Raw genomic sequence first — 26954 nt, forward strand, 5'->3', positions numbered from 1 at the left:
GTGTACCTAGTCATTTACATGTTGTCTGTTCAAGACCATACGTTCCTTCAGGGCATATAGCATACAGCAACAGAAATATTGTTCGATGATCAGTCTTGAAGACTAAACTATTATCAGCAAAAACAAGGTTCTAAGATAACCCCAAGAGACTCATGATTTTTTAAAAAAGTGCTAACCCCATCCAAAGAAGGAACTGTTGGAGTTTGATTGCTGATCAAAGCATGTCATCTCCTATTTTATTTCCTTGATGAGTTTTCTATTGTATGTGTGATATGTACCTTTAGTCATAACATGGGGAACATGAAAATACGTATTGCATGAAAGTGCTGATGTAACTTATATCAGACTCTAGTGCCTTGGGGAGACCCAGAGGGCAGAGGAAAAATCTGAATCAAGAAATTTCAGGAAAAAATTGTCAAAAATTGTTTCTACATGTAATTGAAAAAAGAATAAATGTTCCTTGAGGTCCAGGATGATATTTTTACCTTTTTTTTTTTATTCCCAGTGCCTGGCACAGTAAAAGACTTATTAACTGACAGACCTATGACAGGGTCTGGGAAAGTTCTTGGACATAACTTCCATAAGGCTGTCTTCCTCTGCAGACTTGGACATCTCGGTGCCTGATGAAGTTTTATGCCACAGTCGCTAATCCCTCTGCCTCTCAAGAGAGCCACGAGACAGTGGAGAGAATTGAGAAGAGAGTCCTGGATTCTAATCCAGTCATGGAGGCTTTTGGTAATCCCCCCCACCCCCCACCCCGGGCCCTCCTTAGCTGACTGAGGACACAGCCTTCCATCTGTCCTCTCCAGCACCCTGTGATCCAGGGGCTCCCTCGACTTAGACAAACACAGGCAACAATGCTATCTCTGTAAGTTGGCTACATTAACAGCACCACAGGTCAGGAAAAAGACATTGGGGAGGAACCTTGGCTGTTCTTTGGACACCAGACTACAACCATTGAACCAATCCTATGTTTAAAGACTATGTTTCCCCACTTTAAGAGAGGGGACCTTCTTGCCTCCCCTAGTTGTCCATTTCAATACTGCAGATTTCTTCTTGCCAGGAAATCCTAACTTTTATCTAGCCTGAATCCCCCTTTTTTCAGCCTGTACCCTTCCCCCCAACCTGTCCCTTATGACTAGAGGACAGGTAGCCCCTCTCTCCAAATGGGAACCTATCTTGATGGAGACCTTGTTGGGAGGGGAAGGGCCTAAAGAGATCTCCCACTGACTTCATCCTGGGGTGTGGTAGCTAAAAGGTCTGGCCTCTGAGAAGGAAGGCAGGACCCTGTGACAGAGGGGAGAGGAGAATATGGTGACTTTCTTTCTTTTCCAGGAAATGCTTGTACTCTCCGCAATAGCAACAGCAGCCGTTTTGGAAAGTACATCCAGCTTCAGCTGAACAGGTAAAAAAAAAAAAAAAACAGGTTTTGGGCCACTGCTTTGGGTCACCTCTGGGAGGGATCCAGAGCAAGACTACTGAAGAAAGGTGTGACCTGGCCACTGTGACCCCTCTGGCCCTTATTTTGCAGAGAGTAGACTGGCCAGGACATAGCAGTTTGAGTTGGACTGGTGTCCCTATAAATGAGGAGCTCCACTGGCATGACAGGGCACAAGAATAGGAGTCTGGAGGAAGGGAGGACCAGCAGAACTTCTACAGGAAAGCAGAGCTTCTCTTCTCAGAACTTTGCTTATTCACAAGCTCCTCTTTCTGTCCTTATTTGCCTAACAGCTGTGGGTTCCCCAGCCCTGGTCTCCCCTTGCTTCCAGCCATTGACTTTGAGTTTTGGGCCTTATGGCTTATAGGACATTTATGCTCCCTGGACAGATTCAGGCAACTGCTGTCCCCTGGAGGCCTCGGGCCTTCACTAGAAATTTACAACCTGATCCATCCCAAAAAGAGAGATCACTGTGTCAGGGAGAATAGGATTCTCTGGCACTAAAATATATGTATTTATAAATTCACATGGGAAAAGTGGTCCTCCTTATACTCTCTTTGCATGCAGCATGGTGAGGAGGACCCCTAGACCTAGCAGTGGACCCCATCCTATCCACAGGCTTGGAGGGATCATGGTAAGACTATTAGTAACTAGCAGTCCTTGGGCTTTGCCATCCATATATTCACCTTTTATTCCTTAGAGCTCAGCAGATGACTGGAGCCTCTATCCAGACATACCTCCTGGAGAAAACTCGAGTTGCCTACCAAGCCCCACTGGAGAGGAATTTTCATATTTTCTATCAGGTCTGTATGAGGCATTGAGTTCCAGAGTCCTGTCATGGGACTGTAAGTTATGATGCTCTTTCCTATAGATTTTAGAACTATTTATTTTTACAGCCCTCCAAGGGATCTACTACTCTCCTCACTACCCTTTTTTTTAGTCACCTCTTTTAGGATATTTTCCTAGACAAATTCCAACTGATTCTGTCCTCTTCTGTTATCCCATTGTTATTCCTAACACTTGTTTGTATATAGATCTATGCCTAATTAACTGTCATATTTTTAAATAATAATGATAGCTAACATTAAATTACATGTTACAGTTAATAGAGTTCTCTTTACATTTGATCCTTAGGATTAGACCTATGTTGTTGGAAAGACAAATATTATTCCTGTTTTGCAAATGAGATTACTAAAACTTAGAGTAAAGAATTTGCATAGTCATGTAGATGATAAGTAACAAACTCATGCTAGATATAGATCTTTTAATTGTGAATTCTGGAGTATCTACTGTCCAGATTGCAAGTATATGCCCCACCAGATTCCCATCAGATGGAAAAAGCTAGGGGAAAAATGAGGCAGTGTCCTGAAATATATACATTGTGGGGGAGGGACAGTTCAGAGCAAATCACCTCTGACTATGGGATTCTGATTGCTAAAGACTTATTAACTAAGGAAGAATTTTTTATTGGAAAGTTTCATTCACATTTATTAGGTACCTGCCTGGTATAGAACACTGTGCTAAGTAATATGGGTCTAGCCCCTTATCTTTATTCTGTGTGTGTCTCCCTGCCTCAATTATGTTTTTTGTAAACAACATATTGTAGGATTCTGGTTTTTAATTCATTCTGTTATCTGTTTCCATTTTAAGAGTGAGTTCAGCCTATTCACATTCACAGTTATGATTATTGTGTATTCTCTGCCATCTTATTTACCCCTTTTGATCTCGCTCTTTCTCCTTTCAACTTTGTTCCTCCTCACAAGTGTTTTGCTTTTACTCACTATCCCTCAATTTCCCCTCCCTTATATCCCCAACACCATTTCTTATTCTTCTCCTATTTCTCTATAGGGTAAGATAAGATTCTATACCCAAATGAATATGCTTATTATTCCCTCTCAGAAACAGTTCCAATGACAGTAAGGTTTAAGTATTGCCTGTCACCACCCTCATCCTCCCCTCTACTGTAATTTTCATGCTTCTTTAGGTGAGATAATTTACTCCATTCCACCTCTACCTTCCCTTTTCTCTCAGTGCAGTCCTCTTTTTCACCCCCTGATTTTTTTTTTGCATATCATGTCATCCTAATCAGCTTACTCCCACATCCTCTGTCTTATATTCCTTCTAACTGCTCTCAAAACTGATAAGAATTTTAAGTTGCAAATATCATCTTTCCCTGTAGGAATATAAACAGTTTGATCTTATTGAATCCTTTAAATTTTCTCTTCCTTTACCTTTTTATGCTTCTCTTGAGTCTTGCATTTGAACATCATACTTTCTGTTTCAATCTGGTCTTCTCATCAGGAACACCTGGAAGTCTTCTATTTTATTAAATGACCATTTTTTCCCCCTGAAAAAATATACTCAGTTTTACTGGGTAGGTGATTTTGGTTTGTAAACCTAGTTCTGTTGCCTTCTCAAATATCATTCCAAGCCTTTCTATCCTAATGTGGAAGCTGCTGTGTCCTGGGTAATCCTGGCTGCTGTTCCATGGTATTTGAATTCTTTTTTTCTGGATGCTTTAAGTATTTTCTCCTTGACCTGGGAGCTCTTAAATTTAGATATAAAATTCCTGGGAGTTGTCATTTGGGGATTTATTTCAGGAAATGATCTGTGAATTCTTTCAATTTCTTTTTTTTTTTTAATTAAAAAAATTTTTTAGCCCTTTCCATCTTGGAATCAATACTGAATATTGGCTCCAAGGCAGAAGAGTTACTACTTACTCCAAGGTAAGGGTAGGCAATGGGGGTCAAGTGACTTGCCCCAGGGTCACACAGCTGGGAAGTGTCTGAGGTCAGATTTGAACCTAGGACCTCCCGTCTCTAGACCTGGCTCTCAATCCACTGAGCTACCCAGCTGCCCCCGATTCTTTCAATTTCTATTTGATCCTCTTGTTGAAGAATACCAGGACACTTTTCTTTGATAATTTCTTGTAATGTGACATCTAGGCTTTTTTTTTTTTTTAATCATGACTTTCAGGTAGTCCAGTAACACTTAAGTCATCTCTTCTGGATCTATTTTCCAGGCTAGTTGTTTTTGAGATAGTTCATGGTTTTTTCTATTTTTTCCCTTCTTTTTATTTTGTTTTACTGTTTCTTAATGTCTCATGAAGTCATTAGCTCCTCCTTGCTCAATTCTAATTTTTTAAGAAATTATTTTCTTCCATGAACTTTTGGATCTCCTTTTCCATTAGGTCAATTCTAATTTTTTAAAGCATTTATTAATATTTGCTTTTAACATGGTTACATGTCATCCCCTAAGACTGCTTTTGGCTTGCAGAGCTCAGAACACTATGAGCTACCTTGTGCTGGGGCTCAGGGCCTAACCTCAGGCTTGGGCAAGGGGCTTTGGACCTCATTCTGGCATTATACACTCCAAGTGCACTGAGGACTTGCTTTGTGCCTGGGGTTCAGGTCCAAACTGCAGGCTTGGGCTTGGGGCCTCAGTCTGGGACCTGCACCAGGCAGGCACTCCGTAGATGGTCCTGCACTAGGTAGGACTTGGGGATATGCATGAGAGCAGTGATCTCCTATTGGCTTAGGCAAGGTCTCAGGGCCTCATAGTTGTTTGGCTTAGGCCCAGGTTCAGAACCTGAAACAATAGGTGTGGGGTGGCAGAGTTTGTTGGCTTATACTGGTACTTCTTAGTGCCTCTTTGCTGCAAGCTTCACCCTTCTCACACCAATGAACCAGACCCTCTCTGTCTCCCTTTTGAGTTATTTTCTGCAGGAAAGTTGCTTTACTCTGTCCTCTTGTTGGTTTTTTCAGTCTAGTAGTCATTTTGAAGCAATATTTTAAGATTGATTGGCGAGAATGCTCAGAATAGTTTGAGCTTTCCCTGCTTCTGCTCTGTCAACTTCCATACAAAGTTTAGATTGGACCATGTCCCTGACATCAGGAGCTTATAGACTTACCAGTAGGAAGATAGGCTACAAACACAAATGCCTAGACTACCTAATATTATGTCATAAGTGAGAGAAGTATAAAACAAAGGACTTTGTGAAGACTTGAGGAAAAAGCAACATTTTGGCTGTTACAGACCAGAGGCAACAGGAAGAACTTCCAAGAGGAGGTAACATCTTAGGTGGATTTTAAAGATAGGAATACCCGAGGCAAAGAAAAAGAGAGAATTGGGGCATTTCAGGCATAGGGGATTGGGTTGAGCAAAGACATGGAGATATGAGAGTATGGTGCACACTCTAGCAAGGAATTATTAAGTTTGACTAGAATGCAGAATATAGGAATAGGATAAAAGTCATTTGTTGACAAAAAGTCCCTACTATGTACCAAGCATTGTGCTAACTAAGCTCTGAGGATACAAATTTTTTAAAAGATATCCTCTGCCCTAAAAGAGCTCCAAATCTATGAGGGAAGACAGTACAGACCTGAAAAATGGGGTAGTAGGCAGCACCAGAGTGTACAGGACAAGAAACATAATGTTGTTCATAGATTCAAAACCAAGTAATGTAGCTGGTGATAAAAATTAATAAGATTTTTTTTGCCAAATTTTGGGATTCTTTTATTATATTCAATTTTTATAGCCAGCCAGTGTTTATTAAGATAAATGCAAGCAAAAAAAAACCATCCTTACCCTCAAGGAGCTCACAATCTTTTTAAATTTGTATTTTTATTACCTTTAATTGTAGAAACAATTTTTTACAATTGTTTTCTGACATTTTGCAATTTAGTAATGTGAAATTCAAAATAAAGGATAACTGATTCATATTCCACCTCAAACACTCACTATGCAATCCTGGACAAGTCACTAAATCTCTTAGTGCCTCAGTTTCCTCATATTTAAAAAGATGTAATTGAACTAAGGGCCCTTTCAGCTTTAAATATACGATCCTATAAATAGGAAAGTTTTGAGAGGCCCTGAACACTGAGCAAAGATGTGGAAACTTTATTCCATAGAGAGTTGGAGAACATGGAAGATGTTTTTGAGCAAAATGATATAAGAAGCCACAACTCTTCTTAAATAAGAGCATTATCGTGGTCATGTGAAGGATTGCTTGAAGGGGAATAAGGATTGAGTCAGGAAGACCTGTTAAAGAGGCTGTTATAGTAGTCCAGGTAGGTGGAAATGAAGGCCTATGCTAGGCTGTTTAGGAGTTAGTGGGGGGAAAAAGAAGAAAATAAATGCAGGTACAGAAGTGAGAGAAGCAAGACTTGAAAATTGAACGAGAAAGAGCTAAAGATAACCCCAAGGTTTAAAAAATGGGTAAAGAGGAAGGGCAAAATTTTTGGAAAAGATGAGCTCAGTTTCGAACATCCTGATTTTGAGAAGTCATCTGCACAGCCAGGTGAACAGTCCTGTAGCCCATTGGAGATGTAGATGTGGAATTTATGAGAAAGTTGAAATCCATATGTAGAGATGTGTGAGTAATCTCCACAGAGGTGGCAGTTGAAGCTGCACAAATAAAATTATCAAGAGAGCAAAATGAGCATGGGAGCCAAGATGGTGGTTTAATAACAGTGAAAGCTGAAACTGCTTTGAGAATCCTTCCAAACCAATCTTTAAAAAGTGTCTCAAAAAGACAGGAGTCAAAAACCAAAAGCGAGACAGGTTGAAGGGGCTCTCCTTCTGAACACAGCTTGAAAGGTAGTCATAGAATCAATTTTCTCAGGATAAGGAGGAACAGGAGGCAAAACTACATACAGAGAAGTGCTAGCTAGCCACCCCCCTCCTACTTCTCTAGGTTCTAAACCTGGGGATAGGACAACTTGGATCTCAGAACCCAGCCTACATCAACAACAGAACATGGCACACCCCACACTACCCCCTTGACGTCCCAAGCCCTGGCACCAACCATAGTGGGGCCTGGAAGGTATAATACTTAGCCCTTTCAAGCCTGCTCTGTTGTGAAGTCCTTAGCTCCTGAGCAAAATAGCTCAGAATGCTGAGTTCTCCACGTCATAAATAGGAGACAGAATCGGCAGCTTTCAGAACTCCCAGTCCACAGACACAAACAAAGCTGGGAAAATGAGCAAACAGCAAAAGAAACATCTAACCATAGAAAAAAATTTTGGAGACAACAAGGTACAGAGTCAATAGGGTACAGTGAGATCTACACAACCACATGCAAAACTTCAAAGAAAAATTGTAATTGGTCTCAGGCACTTGGAAGAACTCAAAAAGGAATTCAAAAATCAAATAAGACAGATTGGAGAAAAATGAGAAAAAGAAAATTAAAGTAATGTAAAAAGAAAATGACAGCTTAAGAATCAAAATTGGTCAAGTGGAAAAAGAGGCACAAAAATCCAATGAAGAAAAGAGTTCCATGAAAAATATAATGGACCAAAAGGAAAAGGAAGATCAAAAGGTCCTGGAAGAAATTTATTTTTTAAAATTAGAATTGTGCAAATAGAAGGTAATGACTTCATGAGACATCAAAAACAATAAAATCAAATCAAAAGAATGAAAAAATAGAAGAAAAATATTTCTGAAAAAAACAACTAATCTGGAAAATAGATCCAGGAGAGACAATTTAAAAATTATTGGACTAGGGGGCAGTTAAGGTAGCTCAGTGGTTTGAGAACCAGGCCCAGAAATGGGAGGTCCTAAGTTCAAATCTGGCCTCAGACACTTCCTAGCTGTGTGACCCTGGGCAAGTCACTTAACCCTAATTCCCTAGCCCTTACCACACTTTTAACTTAGAACCAATACATAGTATTGATTCTGAAGCAGAAGGTAAGGATTAAAAAAAAAAAAGAATTATTAGACTACCTGAAAGTCATGATTTAAAAAAATGCCTAGACATCATATTACAAGAAATTATCCAAGAAAACTGCCCTGATATTCTTGAACAAGACAATATAGAATTTGAAAGAATCCACAGATCACCTTCTGCAATAAATCCCCAAATGACAACTCCCAGGAATATTATAGCCAAGTTCAAGAGCTCCCGGGTCAAGGAGAAAATACTGAAAGCATCCAGAAAGAAAGGATTCAAATATGAAGCTCCAGTCAGAGGATTACACAGGATCTGGCAGCTTCCACATTGAAGGATCAGAAAGTTTGCAGTGATAATCTAGAAGACAAGGAAATTGGGTTTACAACCAAGAATTACCTACCTGTCAAAACTGTATTCTCTCAGGGAAAAATAAGGTATTTTAATAGAATGGATCCAAGCATTCCTGAAGAAAAGACTATACTTAATAGAAAATTTGATGTCTGAATACAAAATTCAAGAGAAGCATAAAAAAGTAAATAAGAGAAAGAACTTAAGGAGTTCAATAAGGTCAGACTTCATATTCCTACATGGAAAGACGATATTTGTAACTATTAGTTTTTTATCATTATCATAGTAGTTAGAAGTATACATAGACAGAGAGTGTGGTAGTAAGCTGTTTAGAATGATAAGCCAAAAAAAAAATCTAGGGGTGAATAAAAGGATTTGCACCAAGAAATAGGAAGAGAGAAGTAAAATTATATAAATTATATCAAATAAAGACGGGGGTGGGGAGCGAGGGGAAAACAATTACAGTGAAGGGGAGAATGAGGGTAGGGATGGATAATACTTACCTTACTCTCATTAGAATTAGCTCAGAGAGAGAACAGCCAGATTCTTTGGAATATAAAATCCTATTTTACCCTATAGAGAAGTAGAAGAGGAATAAGAAAAAAGGGGGGGTGAAGGGTTGGGAAGGGAGTGCTTAAAAGCAAAACACTGGTTTAGAGGGAAAAAGAGTGAAAGTAGAAAGGGCAGGATTAAAAGAGGAAATCAAGATAGAGGAGAATACACAGATGGTAATCATGACTGTGATTGTAAATGCAATAAACTCACCCAGAAAAGGGAAGCAGCAGAGTGAATTAAAAAAAAAAAAACAACAACAATCTTAACATATGTTGTTTACAAGAAACACATTTGAGGCAAGGAGATACACACAAAGTATGGAGCAGAATCTATTGGACTTCAACTAAGATTAAAACAAAAATCAGGAGTAGCAATCATGATCTCAAACAAAGCTAAAGCAAAAATAGATCTGATTAAAATAGATGAGGAGGGCAATTACATCTTGATAAAATGGTAGTATAAGCAATGAAGTAATATCAGTACTTAACATTATATACACCAAATGATACAGCATCCATATTTTTAAAGGAGAAACTAAAGCTTAAGGAGGAAATAATAAAATCAAACTAATGGGGGGAACCTCAGCCTTCCTCTATCTGAACTAGGTTAATCTAACCAAAAAATAAATAAGAAGTGAATGAAATTTTAGAAGAGTTAAATTTAATAGCTATCTGGAGAAAATTGAATAGGGATAAAAAGGAATATACCTTCTTTTCAGCTGCACATGGTAATTATATAAAAATTCACCTTGTACCAGGGCATAAAAACTTTACAACAAAATGCAAAAAAGCAGAAATAATAAATATAACTTTTTCAGATCATAATGCAATAGAAATTATAGTCAAGGTGTTATGGAAAGGCAAATTAAAGTTAATTTGAAACTTTTATCTAATTCTTCAAAATAGGTGGGTCAAAGAACATATCGAAACAATCATGGATTTTATTGAAGAGAATGGTAATGAGGATACAACATATCAAACTTTATGGGATACAACCAAAGCAGTACTCAGGGGAAAGAAAAGGCAGATTGATGAATTGGGCATGCAACTAGAAAAAGAACAACTTAGAAATCCCCAATTAAAGACTAAATTGAAAATCCTGAAATATAAAGGAGAAATTAATAAAATTTTAAGTAAAAGAATTATTGAACTAGTAAGAATAGGAGTTGGTTCTATGAAAAGAAAAAAAATAGAGCATCAGTTAATTTGATTAAAAGGAAGAAGACAATCAAATTGCCAATATAAAAAATGAAAAGGGTTATTTTACCTCCAATGAAGAAAAAATTAAAGCAATCATTTGGAGCTATATGACAATAAATCTGATAATCTAGGTGAAATAGATGAATAATTGCCTAGATTAGCAAAAGAAGAAATAGAATACTTAATCCAATTTCAGAAAAATTGAGTAAACCTTCAATAAACTCCTCAAGAAAAAGTCCCAAGGGCCGGATGGATTCACAAGTGAACCCTATCAAACATTTAAAGAGCAATTAATCTCATTTGACAAAATAAAGTAGGAATTCTGCCAAATTATTTTTATGAGAACAAATATGATGCTGATAGGAAGACCAAAAACAGAGAAAGAAAATTGCAGACCAGTTTCCTTAATGAACATTGTTGCAAAAATCTTAAATAAAATACTAGCAAAGAGACAGCAATATATATATCACAAGGATTATTTACTTGACCATGTGGGAGTTATATCAGGCATGCAAAGTTGGTTTAATATTAGGAAAACTGTCAATATAATTGACCATATCAATAATCAAACAAACAGAAATCACATGATTATCTCAGATAGGTGCAGAAAAAGGCTTTGACAAAATACAACACCCATTCCATACACACATACACACATACAAGGTTTTGTATGTGATGTCTTAACTAAAGAGAGTAAGGTAAGTACTGTTTGACCTATCAAGGAACACAGGTTCTCTTGTTTTAACATGGCCAAGGTACTCTTTACTCATAACTATATACATTATTTACACTATGTACATATGAAATAGTTTTAATGTGTCTGTGTATTGGACTTATGACCTAGCATGTTCTGCCTGGTTCATACTCAGCCTCTTCTTTAGAATCCTTCTTATCTATCAGCTAATGTTCTGATGCATGCATTCTAATGTGTGAATGTGCTTACTTATGCCTTTGATTTGTGTCTGAAAGTGTAAACCTTGTACCATTCAAACTTAAATCTTGCACAGCCAATCTTGTTGCCGTTGTGATTCTTCTGGTGAAGTTGTCCAAGTCACATAGGTGTTACAATAGTTCAGGTCGTTATGTAGTCCTTGTGCAGTGTCTCTTGTGTTGTCCTGATGTCCTTACGTTCTCTGGGATTTCATCTAGTCTTCATCTGTGTTGGATACCCATTTTGACAGATGTCGATTTGATTGTAGAGTTGCCTTGGATCAGGAACCAGTGTGTGATTGTGTAACACTGTGTTGTAAAATTTTTGTGTTGCCACAAAATTTTCTTTGTTTTCCCCTTTTTTTCCTTTATGAAAGTCTTTAGAGTTTGGTATTGTCATTGATGTTATTTGGCTTTGTGTTTATTCATCATTGTTGCTGCTGAGGTCTTGTATGTATAAGTTTACAGATTGCTGGTGTCCATGTATGCTTTGAGTTTCTAACTGGTCTTTGGCTATGATCTGGCTGTCTGGCTGTTGCTGTATGTTTATGCTTTGGCCTTCTGGCTGCTGCTGTTTGTCTATGGTTAGGTCTTTCTCTTGAGGCTTTTCTTTTGAGGACTTTATGTGTGTGAAGTGGTACCATGCTTCTTTGCCATTGACTTTTGCTGCTGTGGGAGTTACTAGAATTATTTCATGAGGTCCAAACCATTTTGGTTCTAATGCTGATTTTTTGGTAAAGTTTCTAATGTATATGATGTCTCTAGGTTTGAAATTGTGCTAGCTATAGTCTGATGGGATTCTTTGTTGGATTAAGGCTAATCTGTGTAACTCATCTAGCCTTTCCTTTAATAGAGTGATATACTCATAGATCTTGTATTCTATACCAAAGTGTGACAGATAATTGGTGTCTTGTGGAGCTTTTCCATGCCATGGTAGTTGCCCATACAGTAACTCGAATGGAGATAGAGGAGTTGAACTATTTGGCTGGCTACGGATATGGAAAAGTGCCATCAGCAGTGCATTTGGCCATTTGAGATGACTTTCTGAACACAGCTTTCCCAGCATTGTTTTAAGATGTTTGTTGATCCTTTCAATGTGCCTGGAAGACTGAGGTCTGTATATAGAGCATAAATGTCTTTTGATCCCGAGCACCTGGTAAACTTGGTGTAGAATGGAATTAGCGAAATGACTACCAGAATCAGATGGAATTTTTGCAGGTATATAGAATCTGGGTGTTACTTCTCTTAGTAGGATCTGGGCTACAAATGCTATATTATTCCGCCTGGCTGGGAATGCTTCTGGCTATTTTGTTAATCTGTCCACTATGACTAATATGTACCTATACCCTTGGCATCTGGGCATTGTGACATAATCAATCTGCAAGCATTCAGAGGAGTGTATGCTAGTTGTTTCCCTCCCATAGCTTTGACTCTGGTGATGGATTGGTTATATTGCATGCAGACTTTGCAGTTGTCACACACTCTTTTAGTTTCTGTTGTGATGCCCATTGCGATCCAGTGTTTTCTTATAATGTCCACTAGAGCTAATATCCCATAATGACCCTTTCTGTGAATTGCTGTGCACAAGGGTGTGGTGCAGTAATTTCGGCAAAAAATGGTTTACCATAGCTGGACATCCACACTCCATTTACTAGATCTGCCCCAAGATGATCTTGCCAATATTTCACTTCCTTTTGAGAGTATGCTTCTAGTAGTTGGTCTCTCCCTACTAAGGATAAATGTAATATTTTCAAAGGTCCAAATCTAGCTCCAAACTTTGTGATGATGTCCCCCTGGTGATTGCCTAACTATACTGGCCCCATGAGTCTTTGATGTGCACGACAGTGCATCACAGAAACTTTGGATGGTAACTGGATAGCTTGTAACAATTCATTGATCAGTTTCCCATAGGCTATTGCTTTCCTGTTTGATGTTATGAATCCTCTATGTTTCCAGATTTCCCCTGATGCATAAACTACCCCAAAAGCATATTTTGAGTCTGTATATATGTTAACAGATTTTTCCTGTGCAATTTGGAGAGCTCTTGTCAAGGCTAAGATTTCTGCCCCTTAAGCAGAGATCTTTGGCTCAAGTGCTGTGAACCATAGAGTTTCTTCTTGAGTGGTAACTGAAGCCCCTGTAAAATGTTTGCCATCAACCCTATAACTGGAACCATCACAGAACAAAGTCAGATCTGCATTGACCAGGGGTATGTCTTATAAGTCCTCTCTGGTCTTCTGCACAATCTCTAAGGTGTCACTGCAACTGTGAAGGCTATCCCTTTCCAATGGCAAATCAGGGATAAGTGTTGCAGGATTGATGTTCTTGCAATGATGGAAAGTCAGGTTCTTGTTGGTTAGTAATATCACTTGGCACTGGGAAAGACGTTGTGAGGTAAAAGCTTGGAGATTTGCATTCTGCACTGTGGTTTCGACTTGATGCGGGGAATACGATCTCGGCTCCCCTCCCAGAACTAGCTTTGAACTCTTCCTAACCATTAGAGCTGCAGTTGCGATTATCTTCAAACAGGAAACCATGCCTTGGATTACATGATCCAATGTGGAGTCTGAGGTCGTTACCAAGATATTGCATGAGAACACCACAGGCGTTCATGAATGAATAGGTGGAACAGCAGCTTATCATGATCAGGAATGCCTAAAGCTGGAGATGATAGTATAGCAGCTTTTAATTTTTCTACTGCATGTATATGTTCTCTGTTGAGCTTCAGTGGCTCTGTGACAGTGTTCCTGGTTAATTCTGTCAAAGGTTTTCTATGAGTGAATAACCTGGTATCCACTGCCTACAGAAACTGGTCATGCCTATCATTGCCCGTTGTTACAATAAAAAATGATAAAGACTGATAAAATGAGGGAAGTTCGTAGTTTAATTAAAGCCATGGCCATGTCAATAAAATATATAATTTGACTTCCAGTACGAGATGAGAAAAAAATCAATTGCTCTAATTAAAAAAAAGAGAATGTTTTAAAAATAAAAAATATATATATATAGCTAGAATTAGTGAAGGGTTTTTTTTACCCAAAAATGAGATTCATTTTCTGTGAGTGTAAATGCATTTTACAAAATAGCAGATTCACAATGCACATTCAAATAGAGTACCATAATTTCTAATAACACATTTTAAAACAATAAACAATGATGTTTAAAAATCATATACTTGTTACAAATTTTAAATCTTGGCTAAGAGTTTCTCAACAAACTCTGTAACTGCCTCCATATCAAAATCTGATATTAAAAAAAACCTTCTAGTCTAAATTATCCTCAGGAATTGTAGATCCTTCTGATAGAAGTATACAGGAGCTCTTTCAGCTTCCTGTTTTTAAAAATATCCCAGGTAGGAAATTTTCATGCTTCTACCCATTTAAGGCAATAATTTTTTTAATAATAAATTATTTTTTATAATAAAATATATAAAAATATATAAAAGTCCTTTAAGACAACAATTAGGATTTAAAGTAAAATTTAAAAAACCTCATAAAATTACAATTTAAATCTCAAGACATCGAAACCTCCAAGGTTTTATACAATTACCAATATAGAATAAAACTTAAAAGACATGTACTCCTATAAGATGTTCATAGATGGTACATATAACAGCATTGTTTTGATACAGTAAAACCTTAAATAAATTAGGAAATATAATAAAATCATAAGCAGAAACTTCATTAGCTTAAAATGATTTCAGTGCAACAGGAAAATCAACGAAATAAGCAAGATTAATTCATAAAATTAATCAGCAAAATACAGTAAGATACAGAATCTTTTTAAAACCCATTTAGTTATGAGGTTTTAAAATCCACCTTTGGTCCAATTCAGAGTTCAAATTCAGGGTCCTTATAATCAGTCTCTGCTCTTAGTTCAAAGTTCTGAGCAGGTATGGGGTGAATTTCTTCCCCTGAGTTTCAGTTTAATAATCACAAGAAAGTTTGAATAGGCCATGTGCCCGATGAACAGTAAACGCTAGTTCCAGGTGGAGGCGTGGAGTAGGGGCTAGAGAAAAGCTTAGGTCAGTTTTTAGAAAATCCCACGTGTAGAGATTGTGGGTGGGGGTTGGGAGGCTGCCTAGATCAGGCTTTAGAGAAAACACGTGGAGGGCTAGAATGGATTAAAAGCAAGAGTAGGGGTAATACTTTACAAATCTTTAGAGGCAGAGGCTGAAGCTGAAACGGCGGCACTCAGCAAGTCAGGGCTGGGGTCGCTCCTTGGAAATCTCAGGATTCGGTAGGCAGGAACGGAGGCCAGGTTGGTAGTTAGGGAAATCCACGGAGACGACAGCAGGAAACCCAGCATTCGATTACTGTCAGTAGGGGCCACCAGGCAAAAGAATTTGCAGCCCAGCGGCAATTAAAACCATTGTCCCTCTTCCCTGTAAAGCAGCCTTGAGGCTGGGGAAAATAGGGAGAGGAACAAGAGCGGAAAAAGATCGTTTCTGAGACTCCAGGTCCCAGAGCCACATGGCAAGCAAAGCCGCTCTCCCCTTTCCCTCTGGAGAGGATTTTAAATACTCTCAGACTATCTAAAAAATTTAGAGTCCGAATTTTCAACCTTCTGGTTGCCATCAATGTTACGATTAAAAATGATAAAGACTGATAAAATGAGGGAAATTAGTAGTTTAATTAAAGCCATAGCCATGTCGATAAAATATATAATTTGACCACGCGTCTGATAAAATCTCTTCAAAGATACCGCCAGTGCCGCCCATCCTCGCTACGTAGCCAAGGAAGAGATCCTCTCAAGCCCAAATTTTAAGCTGCCCTATACGTGGGGACGTCTGACATCCCCACGTCCAAAACCGGAAACCAGAAACCCATTGGATCATGGGGAATGTAGTCTCAAAGTCCCCGCGTGTCCACAGGAAGTTTTAAATGGCACCTCCCTGAATTCCAAACACACACCGTAGTGGTTTCTTTGTCTTGGGCAGGCTCAACTTTTGTATGTCTGCAACTCTTCTTTGGGATATGCTTCTGGTACCATTCTCTAGTATGAATCCCAAATACTCAACCCTGGTCTTAACCCACTGTACTTTATTTCTTGCAATTTTATGCCTTCTCTTACACAGCTCTTCTGACAAGTGAATGCTGTCCCTTTGGCAAATATCTCCCATTGGTGACAGTAGTATGTCATCTACATAATGTACCATCTTGCTGTCAGTGAAAGAAATGAATTCTAAGTCCTTTTGCAAGATTTGGCAAAATATGTTGGCACTATTGACATACCCTTGTGGCAAACGACTCCATAACAGGCTCTTTCTTTCCTATGTGAAAGCAAAAAGCTTCTGGCTGTCTTTGTACACAGGCACTGAGAAGTAGGCTGAACTGAGATCTAAAATGGTGTACCACCTAGCTGAAGCTGGAATTTCAACTATGATTTCAGATGGACAAGGTACAACTGCATGAGTCTTTTCCACATAGTTGTTGATAGCCCTCAGGTCTTGAACCATTATCCACTGGGTGTTTCCTTCAGCATCTAGCTTTGCCTTTTTTATTGGCATAATGGGAGTATTGAATTCTGAAAAGCCATGGACTAGTATTCCTTGTTCTAGGAGACTCTGGATTATTGGTCTGATACCGGCCACTGCCTCTTTGCTAAGCTTGAATTGAGGTATCCTAGGTGGTACTCCTCCTTTCACTCTGATCTTTACAGGTTTAGCTGATAGGATTCTTCCTACATCTGGTAGGAAGATTTGGTAGCCCAGATGTCTTTAGGGATTGTATCAGGAATCTTGTAGATGTTATCTTATTCTATTGTTAGTGCATCAGATTCCCTTTCCAATCTGTCCAAACAGAGGATTGGATGGTGTTTTAATGACTGCTTGGAAAAATGCAAATAGATTTCACCATTTGATTCACAATAAATGGTTGCAGTTAATTTGCATAGGATGTCCCTCCCTATTAGATTGTTTGGACATGATGGAAGCAAGAGGAATGAGTGATCAAACTGGATGGGTCCCAATTTCACCATTTTGGGTTTAAATTTTGGTGCTTAATTGTGAGATTCTAGCAGCTCCTCTCACTTGTACATTCCCTTGCGTTTCACAATCCCTTGGCAAATGTTGGCGTATGCTGCACTCTGCCCCCATGTCTACCAAACCCTGAATTATTTTCCCATTAATTTCAATATAAATTATTGGTTTACTAATGGTATTATTTTTGTGCAAAGGAAAGCAACTGGTTTAGTTGTCTTTGTGGCTTAAGATCAGTGTTATCAGATTCCAATGTCAGTATATTAGACGGTTTACAGTAATACAATATGTCTGCCTCCATGAACAGATCACTTGAACATTCTGACCCTGTCTCTTCCCCCAGCTCATTTGTCTCCCTAGCAACTGTGCCTGGCTTAGAATTTTCAGGGACTGCTCTGCTTGGGCAAAATGGCTGACTTGAAAAGTCAGTTACAACCTGATCTTTTATTTTCAAAGCTAGAGGTTTATAAGAGTTCCCTGTTACAGCTTCAGGGTGAGAGTTTGATGTGCTATCTTTTCATTTCACTATGCCAGGGTATCTCTCCTCTAACTTTGGGTTTATTTGATGGTAAACTTTGTCCCAAGTGAACTTAGTTTTCTCCCTTGGTCCCTCAGAATTCTCAAGCAAGCTAGTGGGATCTGATGTTAGAGCATTTACGTTTGGAAACTGTTTGGCTTCATTATGATTTTCAGGTTGAAATTTCCTAGCCTCAGGATTAAGAATTGATCTTTTGTTACAGTTACTGGCTGGGGTGGGTAAAAAGTCTGCCATTTTTGGCTACATTGTACTTTGAGTGGAGTGAATTGAAAAAATGTTTCTTTTCCCTCTTTTATAGAACACTGCCCCCTGGACTGGGATATATATGACTTTTCTCTTTTGCCAATATGTTCCCCTCTTTGTTTTTCTTTATTCGGTATGGGCTTTTGACTCCTATATGATATAAAGTCTTTTTCCCAACACAGGTATTTCTATTTGGCAGGCTGGTTTTAAGCTTTCCTTGCTTCTGACCAGACCCTCCGTGTCTTTGTCTTCTCACATCCCCATCTTATAATGAAGCATGTGCTGATTCAGTGTTCCCTACAAGAGTGTGTCCATCCCCAACATCTTCATTTGAGCTATTTCTTTGTACATTTCTAATTCCTCAGCAGTCTTTTGTCTGTTTATGTTTTCAAATACTATGTATTGATTATCATTATTGGTACCTAACCATAGTACTTCAGCCTAATTCTCTGTTTTGCCTCTATCTTCATTGAGCTCAGTGCTTTCTCTCTTTATAGCACCCATCTGTGAATTGGATAAATTAGTGTCCTGGCTTCATTGGTGTCTCTGTCTCTCTCCCATCTTGAGGTACCTTTGCATATCCTCAAGTGAGGGAGTTTTTGAATTTTCTTTGCAATCATGTTTACAACATTGATGTTCTTTGTCGTCTTCTTTTTTGTTGTGACTTATTTTCCCATTGCCTTGCTGTTTGTAAATTCAATTTGCTTCTTAAATTTATATTGCCGGGTCAGATGACCTGGCATAGGTAGCACTGTGGTACCTTGCTATAGGTTTTCTTAGGCCTGGAATAGGACTCTGTCTGCTTGTAGGTTTGACTTCTTGCTGTCTTCAAAGCTAAATTTTTAATCTCTCTTTCTTTGTCCTTTTTCATCTCTTTCAACTGCCTTTGCCAACTGCCTTTTCAGCTCAGCTATTAAGCTGTCCTCTGAATCTGACTCAGTTCTTGCTTTTAGTTCTTTGTTCTTAGAGTCATGTGTGTATATATATGTTGCATGCTGCCTTAGTTCTTCCACTATTAGGGTTTCCCACTAAGGACAGCTCTGTTTAAAGTAGATTTGAATGGGTAAGGTGATCCCTTTTATGAACTGCTTCCTTATGTGTGGTAGGGATTCTGCAGCCTGATCTTTGTGGAAACTCCAAAAATTCTCCACTCTCAATAAGCCTGTCCAGAAAAAGACTGGGGTGTTTGTCCTTGGCCTGCCTCAGTTTCTTATACTTATTCCATGCATTGGGTTATTTTGCATGGATTTTGAGTACTTCTAGGAGGTCTGTTCTACACCGAAGCAGGTATCTCATGTTGGTTTAAGAGGAAATATCGAGGTCTTGGTGATTTAATGGCCAGGAAGTGAGATTCTCATTGCTTCTAGTTTCTTCTAGGAATCTAGCTTTCTCAGAGGGGGTATAAAATTCATCCAGAAGAAATTCAACGTCACTAAAACTGGGGTTAAACAAATCAAAGGTCCTTTTTAATTCTTTTGCAGACTTGTATGGGGACAGGAAGTATTTGGGGAATCTTCTCCTAAGGACTTCCAGGTCCTGGGCCATGGAAAGCTTTGTAAGTTTTCATCCATACCAATTCTCCATCTGGTCTAAACTGAGCCTGATTGATAATGGGGTATAAAGATACTGTGTTAGGACCTACTGCTCCTGTCTCAGTCTGATTGCTGGCCTGTTTGTCATTGTTGGGTTGGGTAGGATTTCCTGTAGTCGAAGGCTTAGCTGCACTTGTGGCAATTGGGCTGTGTGTGCCTTTTCTATTGTCTCAAGCTGTAATATTGTATGGGAGTCTAAAGTTTGTCCCTCTCTTATTTTCCTATTGATCTCAATCATTTGTTTCATTTGCTCCTTCATAACCTACAGCAGCTCCTCATTTGTGTTCTTTCTAGTCCCCCATAACAGTTCTGTTGCCTTTTTGAGACCCCAAATTCCCTGAATCATTGTGATTATCATAGCCAATATTGTAGGCAGGTATGATATTAATTCTGCCATGGTCAAAGCTAAATATTTATATAGGAATCATATATTGTCAGGAGTTTCGGGCAGTATTCAGGAATTATGTAGAACCAAAGGTTGAAAATTCCCTGCATTGCTGAATAGATAAACAGGGATAAAGTGGTAAAGATAAAGGTGACTCTTGCTATCCTCATGGTTCCTATACCCTCAGGTATCAGTTCCCTTATGGCTCAGCCAAAAACTGTTAAAAAAAGGGTGGTGAAGAAACACAGATCTTTGTTGTATTGATAATAGAAGGGCTATGCCTCTCCCAGACTGACAGGCTCTACTGGACTGAGTCTGCCTGGCTGTCTCCTTTTAATAGTTGCCCAAGCAAGTAACCAATGAGGAGTTGTGTGTGTTATCAACTTCTCTAGTTCCTTAGCCTGGGGTTGGTTTGGTTATTGATGTGGGCTAATACTAGTATGCTGGTTGGATAATGCTATGAATCTGTGTGAATAAATTTCCCTTCCTAATGGCTTTAGATGTTTTACCAATCAGGAAGGCACTCCAAACATTGACTTGAACTTAAACAACAGTATTTAATTCTTGCTCAACAAGGGGTTAGGAACAAGGGAAAGGGAAGAAGTTTGGGGGATGCTTTTGCTAACTAATTCAAGGAGATGATCAGAAACTATGGACGTTGTTGGATCAAATATAGGCTGGAGATTCTTCACCCTCTCGCTAACTCTGGCTTGACTTGACCGGAGCTAAGCCAAAGAATAGGGAAGGCTATTGATGTTTCCTTGATGTCAATATTACTGCTCTCTCACAGCTCTATTGTTTGTAGGTATGATACTTTCCTAAAGCTCTCAACAAGGATGCTAGATTGCAGGTATGGGCCTACCCATACTCCCAGATCCACCCTCCACCCAGCAATACTCAAAATTGAGTTCCTTTTGTGCTGTGCATCATGGGTATTTATAGGGGTGGGTCCAGCTGCCTTTTAGCCCTGGCTCAGGCCACCTGGGTACATTCCCAGGTCTCAGCCTACAATACTGTCACTCAAGGTGTCCTCTATCTTGTCCCAGAAGTTCCTTATTATAGCAAGTATCTGCAGTGGGGATAAGTTAGAAGCCTTCCCAATAAGATCAGGAGTGAAGCAAGGATGCCCATTATCGCCACTATTATTTAATGTTGTGCTAGAAATGGTAACTTTAATAATTAGAGAAGAAACTGAAGGAATTAAAATAGGCAATAAGGAAACTAGACTATCACTCTTTACAGATGATATGATGGTATAATTAGAAAATCAACTAAAAACTATTTAAAATAATAACTTTAGCAAAGTTGCAGGATACAAAATAAACCCACATAAATCATCAGCATTTCTACATATTTCCAACAAAGTCCAGGAGCAAATCATTCTAGACAATATAATATACTTGGAGATCTATTTGAAAATACAAACGCAGGAATTATATGAACACAGTTACAAAACACTTCACACAAATAAAGTTAAGTCTAAACAATTGGAAAAACATTAATTGCTCATGGGCAGGCTGAGATAATAGAATAAAAATGACAATCCTACCTAAATTAATTTACTTGTTCAGTGCCATACCAATCAAACTTCCAAAAAGCTTTTATAGAATTAGAAGAAATAATAACAAAATTCATCTGGAAGAACAAAAAATCAAGAATATCAAAGGAACAAATGAAAAAAAATGTGAAGAATGGTGGCCTAATAGTACCAGATATTAAGTTGTATTATAAAGCAGTGATCATCAAAACAATCTGGTACTGGCTAAGAAATATAAGGGTAGATCAGTGGAACAGAATAGGAATAAATGGCCTCAGCAATCTAGCGTTTGATAAACCAAAAGATCCCAGCTTTGGGGATAAGAACTTACTATTTGACAAACTGTTGGGAAAATTGGAAAACAGTATGGTAAAAATTAGGTTTGGATCAATATATCTCACACCCTATTCCAAGATAAGATCAAAATGCATGTATGATTTAAATATAAAGAGTGATATAAGTAAATTAGAACATAGGTAGATTTTATGACCAAACAAGAGATAGAAAATATTACAAGATATAAAATGAATAATTTTGATTATATTAAATTAAAAAATGTTTTGGACTAACAAAACAAATGCGATCACCCTAGAGCAAATATCAATAATATGGAAATAGATCTTGATCAATGACACATGTAAAACTCAGTGGAATTGCACATTGGCCGTGGGAGGGGCCTGGGAGGAGGGGAGGGGAAGAACATGAATCATGTAAATATGGAAAATTTTTCTTAATTAAAAAAATGCAACCAAGATTAGAAGGGGAACAACAAAGTGGGGAAAAAATTTTATGACAGCTTTCTTTGATAAAGGTCTCATTTCTCAGATATATAAAGTACAAAGTCAAATTTATAAGAATATAAGTTACACTCCAATTGATAAATGGTCAAAGGATATGAAGAGGTAGTTTTCAGATGAAGAAGTCAAATATCAATAATCATATGAAAAAATGTTCTAAATCCCTCTTGATTAGAGAAATGCAAATTATAAGAACTCTGAAGGACCACCTTATACCTATCAGATTGGCAAATATGACAGTAAAGGAAAATAATAAATGTTGGAGGGGATGTGGCAAAATTGGGACACTAATACATTGCTGGTAGAGTTGTGAATTGATCCAACCATTCTGGAGGGCAATTTGGAATTATGCCCAAAGGACTATAAAACTAGGTCAATGTGCTAGAGATTTTTTTAAATGGGAAAGGACCTGTTTGTACAAAAATATTTATAGCTGCTCTTTTTGTGGTGGCCAAGAATTGGAAACTAAAGCAATGCCCCTCAATTGGGGAATGGATGAACAAACTGGGGTATATGATGCTGATGGAATACTCTTGTGCTATAAGGAATGATGAACAGGATGATTTCAGAGCAGGAAAGACCTACATGAAGTGATGCAGAGTGAGATAAGAATCAAGAGAACATTATACACAATAATTGAAACATTATGGAACAATCAACTGTGATAGATTTGCTATCAACAGTAATACAGTGATCCAGGACAATTCTGAGGGACTTATGAAAAAGAATGCTATCCACCTTCAATTTTTCTAACATTTCATTCACTTCCCTTCTTTATTATTTATTTTTTGGTTCAATTTGTCTAGTTCTAATAGAGGAAGATTAAGGTACCACTCTAGTATTGTTTTACTATCTATTTCCTCCTTAAGCTCCTTTAGTTTCTTCTTTAGAAATCTGGATGCTATACCATTTGGTGCATATATGTTGAGTATTGATATTTCTTCATTATTTATACTCTTTCATCAAGATTTACATTACCCACCTCCAGAGAAAGAACTGTTGGAGTATAGAAATGCAGATGAAAATATATGATTTATCACTTGTTCATTTGGGTATATGTTTTGGATTTTTGGTTTTGTAAGATTATCCATTTACAAAAATGAATAATATGGAAATATATTTTGAGTAGTAATACATGTACAACCTAGATTGAATTACTTGTTAGCTCCAGGAGGGAGGAGGAAAGGAGGGAGGAAGACAATCTGGATCATATAACTTTTGAAAACTTATGTGGAAATTCCTTATTAAAATTAAGATAATTTTTAAAAAGCAAAGTGAGAGAGAGGGCCCTGGGTAATATCCATATCATGCATTCAGCAGGAGAACAAAGAGAATATGGATCCTGAAGCTAAGGGAAAAGAAAGCATCTAGAAGGGAGAAAAGAAGGAGGTCCTTTGTATCAAAAGCTTGCAGAGAAGGCAGAGAGGATGAGGACTGAAAAAAAGGCTAAGAGATTTGGGAATTAGGAGTCCTAAATGACCTTTGAGAAAGGATTCTAATAGCCTGGTGGGAGTACCAAAGCCATATCACAGGAAGCATGGAGGCGACCCTGGGCCTTTTAAGAAAATGGAAACATTGGGTCCAGATAAAAAAGTTTGGCAGTAAAAAGGGGGAGAAGTGGGGAGAAATGGAACTGTAGCTGCTAGAATGGTCAAGGGCACTTTTTTTTTTTTATTAATTAAGAATATTTTTCCATGGTTACATAATTCATGTTCATTCCCTCCTCTCTTCCCCCACTGGGTTTTACATGTATCATTGTTCATTTAAAGTCAAAACCCCCAATCATATCCCCATCAACCCATGTGTTCAAGCAGTTGTTTTACCTTCTGCATTTCTGCTCCCCCGGTTCTTTCTCTGGATGTGGGTAGCATTCTTTCTCATAAGTCCCTCAGAATTGTCCTGATCATTGCATTGTTGCTAGTACAGAAGTCCATTACATTCGATTATGCCACAATGTATCCATCTCTGTGTACAATGTTCTCCTGGTTCTGCTCCTTTTCACTCTGCATCAGTTCCTGGAGATCTTTCCAGTTCACATGGAATTCCTCCAGTTCATTATTCCTTTGAGCACAATAGTATTCCATCACCATCAGATACCACAATTTATTCAACCATTCCCCAACTGAGAGACACCCCCTCGTTTTCCAATTTTTTGCTACTACAAAGAGCACAACTATAATATTTTTATACAAGTATTTTTCCCTATTGAAGGACAAGGTGTTTTTTTTTTTTTTTTAAGATTGAGGAGACCCTTTGTGTTTAGAGACAGATAGGAAGAAACTAGTGGGAGAAAAAAGAGACAGACTGTATTTGGAAGAGGGGAGGGGATTACCCTCAGATTATTTATAAAGCTATTGCATACCGTATCAAGAATAGGAATGGAACAGAAGTTCTCTTGGTGTGCTATTGGGAGCTCCTCTGGGGCTTTCTCTTCTGTTGTCTCATACAGCAGGTGGAAGATAGTGTTCAGCCTCCTGTCTCCACCATGTCTATTGGGGTTATCTTTCTAAGCATTTCATCGGATCATTTCTGGTTCCCCAGATTGCCAAAGGAGCCAGTTCAAGTGAGAGGCTAGAGTGGCACCTGCCTGAGGGAGCAGCTTTCTACTGGCTCCCCAATTCTGAGAGGACCTTGGAAGGTAGGGAGAGCTCTGGGCTTCTGCTTCCTTGGGCTGGCAACAAGCATGTGAAATGAGCCCCATACCCCAAAGCTCCAGAGGGCAATTTATCTCCTACTCTTTGCTTTTCAGGCCTCAGACCTACCTCCTCAAGTCTGAGACCCAGGAGTCCCAGAGGCATCAGACTCTTCTGGGATACTGAGGTGGCTGTCTGTGACTTGGGTGTTTTGTTTTGTTTCCAGAGGATTGCTTTGAAGTGACCAGAGATGCCATGCTCCACCTGGGCATTGATCACTCCATTCAAAACAACATCTTTAAGGTCAGGAGAGAAAAATGAGTCATGTCATTGGGGAAGGGGATCAGCCATCGCCTGGGCCAGGAGATTCTACAACTGGCAACACCTCCTTTCTTGATGCAGTGACTAGGCCTTATCTCCTCCAGAGGTGGCAAGATCAACCAGTGAGCTGGGGTGACTGAGCTCCGGGGAGCTGCTCTGGGTGCACCAGGGGCTACAATGAGGCCTAGAGCCTTGGGGCCGGCCCTTGAAGATGTCGCTCAGGAAGCCCCAGGCTTTTCAGTCAACCAGGAAAGACCAGGCCTGAGCACTATGAGGAAAGAATAGTTGAGAAATTGCTGAAGTGAACAGATGTGTGATTGGGAAGCAGCAGTCCAGGGCCGGGCAGGAATCTGCTTACTGTGGGCCCAGGACAAAAAGGCTGGCACAGGGAAGAGCAGGTCGGGGCAGTTTCAGTGCTGTAGTGATCAGGGCCTGGCACTTGGCCTTGGTCAGAGAAGCTGTGCCCTCTGAATTGTTTTGAATGCTGCCCGCTGGGTGTGGATGGCCCTTGGAGAGCTTCATCAAGGAAGGAAGGTCCGTGCCCCTGGGAATAGCTAGGTGGGGCCTGGGCACTCTGACACCAGGGATCTAGGGGGCTTCTTATAGGTGTCACCCAGGCCTGCAGGGCCATCACACTTAGCTGGCTGAGGAGAGCAGGAAGAGAAGAAAGTATCTCTCCAGAGGCAGGGATTCCCCTTAGCTCTGCAACTACAGAAATGAGGCACAGAAAAGAATGACTGCTGAGGATGAAGCTCCTTCCTTCCCCTCCTCCAAGCCTATTGCCCTACCACCAAGGGGTGAAAGTGGGGAGTGGTCACCCAAAAAGCCTTTGGAAGTGGGTGCCTCCTCTCAGGTCCAGGCCTCTGAGTGCACTGTCCCGCTGTTCCTACAGGTCTTGGCAGGCTTGCTGCATCTTGGCAATGTCCGCTTTGCTGACTCGGAGGATGAATCCCAGGTTTGCCAGCCACAGGAAGATGCTAAATGTAAGAGGGAAGGAGCTCACCACCCCTGCCTGGGAACCCTGAGGACCCAGGGGGGCTCCCAGGAACCAGGTTACAGGCTGATAAGAGGGCAGGCTGGCGCCCCGCAGGCTGGGGAAGGAGACTTGTGTCCGGGGAAGAGCCTGAATCTGGGACAAGGGGGGTGGGGAGAGCCTGGCGAAGATGCCGAAAGCACCCTCTCTGGCCCTTTGTGGTGCCGCGGCCGGCAGCAGCCTAGTGATGTGGGGCAGCCAGAGCGGGCCTTCTGTCCAGGGCCAGGCCGCAGGCGTGTCTGAGCTCCTTCCCCCAATTCCTCCAGGACCCGCACGGCCGGCAGGGGCCCAGGGGCTTTGCCGCCTCACTGGCCCGCCACCGGCATGTAACTGTCGCTGTGGTCCCCACGCCAGGTTGTGTAGCGACGGTAGCCTCTCTGCTCCAGATCCCCTGTGAGGAGCTGCTGGACACGCTCCAGGTCCGGAGGATCAGCGCCGGGAAGCAGCAGCAGGTCTTCAGGAAGCCATGCTCCCGGGCCGAATGTGAGACCAGGAGAGACTGTCTGGCCAAAGCCATCTACGGCCGGTGAGTGAGCCCAGCTGCTCTGTGGGGGTCTCCGCAGGGGGCCCCGGGCCCCAGGGCTCACCACCCTCCCTGACCCTCCACAGGTTGTTCGAATGGTTAGTGTTTGTCATCAATGGGAGCATCTGTGCAGAGCCCTCCTCTTGGAGCACCTTCATCGGTACGTGTTCTTCGGCCTCCTCGCCTTTCTGACCCCTGGCCCAGGTCCTCCCTGGACCCCTTGGGCAGCTCC

The 26954-nt window shown here is 39.9% G+C and overlaps 1 protein-coding gene across 1 annotated transcript in view; it reads left to right on the forward strand.

Annotated features, from left to right (window-relative positions):
• Positions 1-26954, forward strand: part of MYO19 (myosin XIX) — a 65537-nt gene that overhangs the window by 19711 nt on the left and 18872 nt on the right. Inside the window, 8 exon segments of the mRNA XM_044674289.1 lie at positions 603-735; positions 1336-1405; positions 2139-2241; positions 24754-24850; positions 25072-25148; positions 26059-26149; positions 26554-26725; positions 26809-26882. Coding sequence (XP_044530224.1) covers positions 603-735; positions 1336-1405; positions 2139-2241; positions 24754-24850; positions 25072-25148; positions 26059-26149; positions 26554-26725; positions 26809-26882 — 817 coding nt within the window.

This window comes from Gracilinanus agilis, chromosome 4, assembly GCF_016433145.1.
Source record: "Gracilinanus agilis isolate LMUSP501 chromosome 4, AgileGrace, whole genome shotgun sequence".
NCBI classification, from domain to species: domain Eukaryota; kingdom Metazoa; phylum Chordata; class Mammalia; order Didelphimorphia; family Didelphidae; genus Gracilinanus; species Gracilinanus agilis.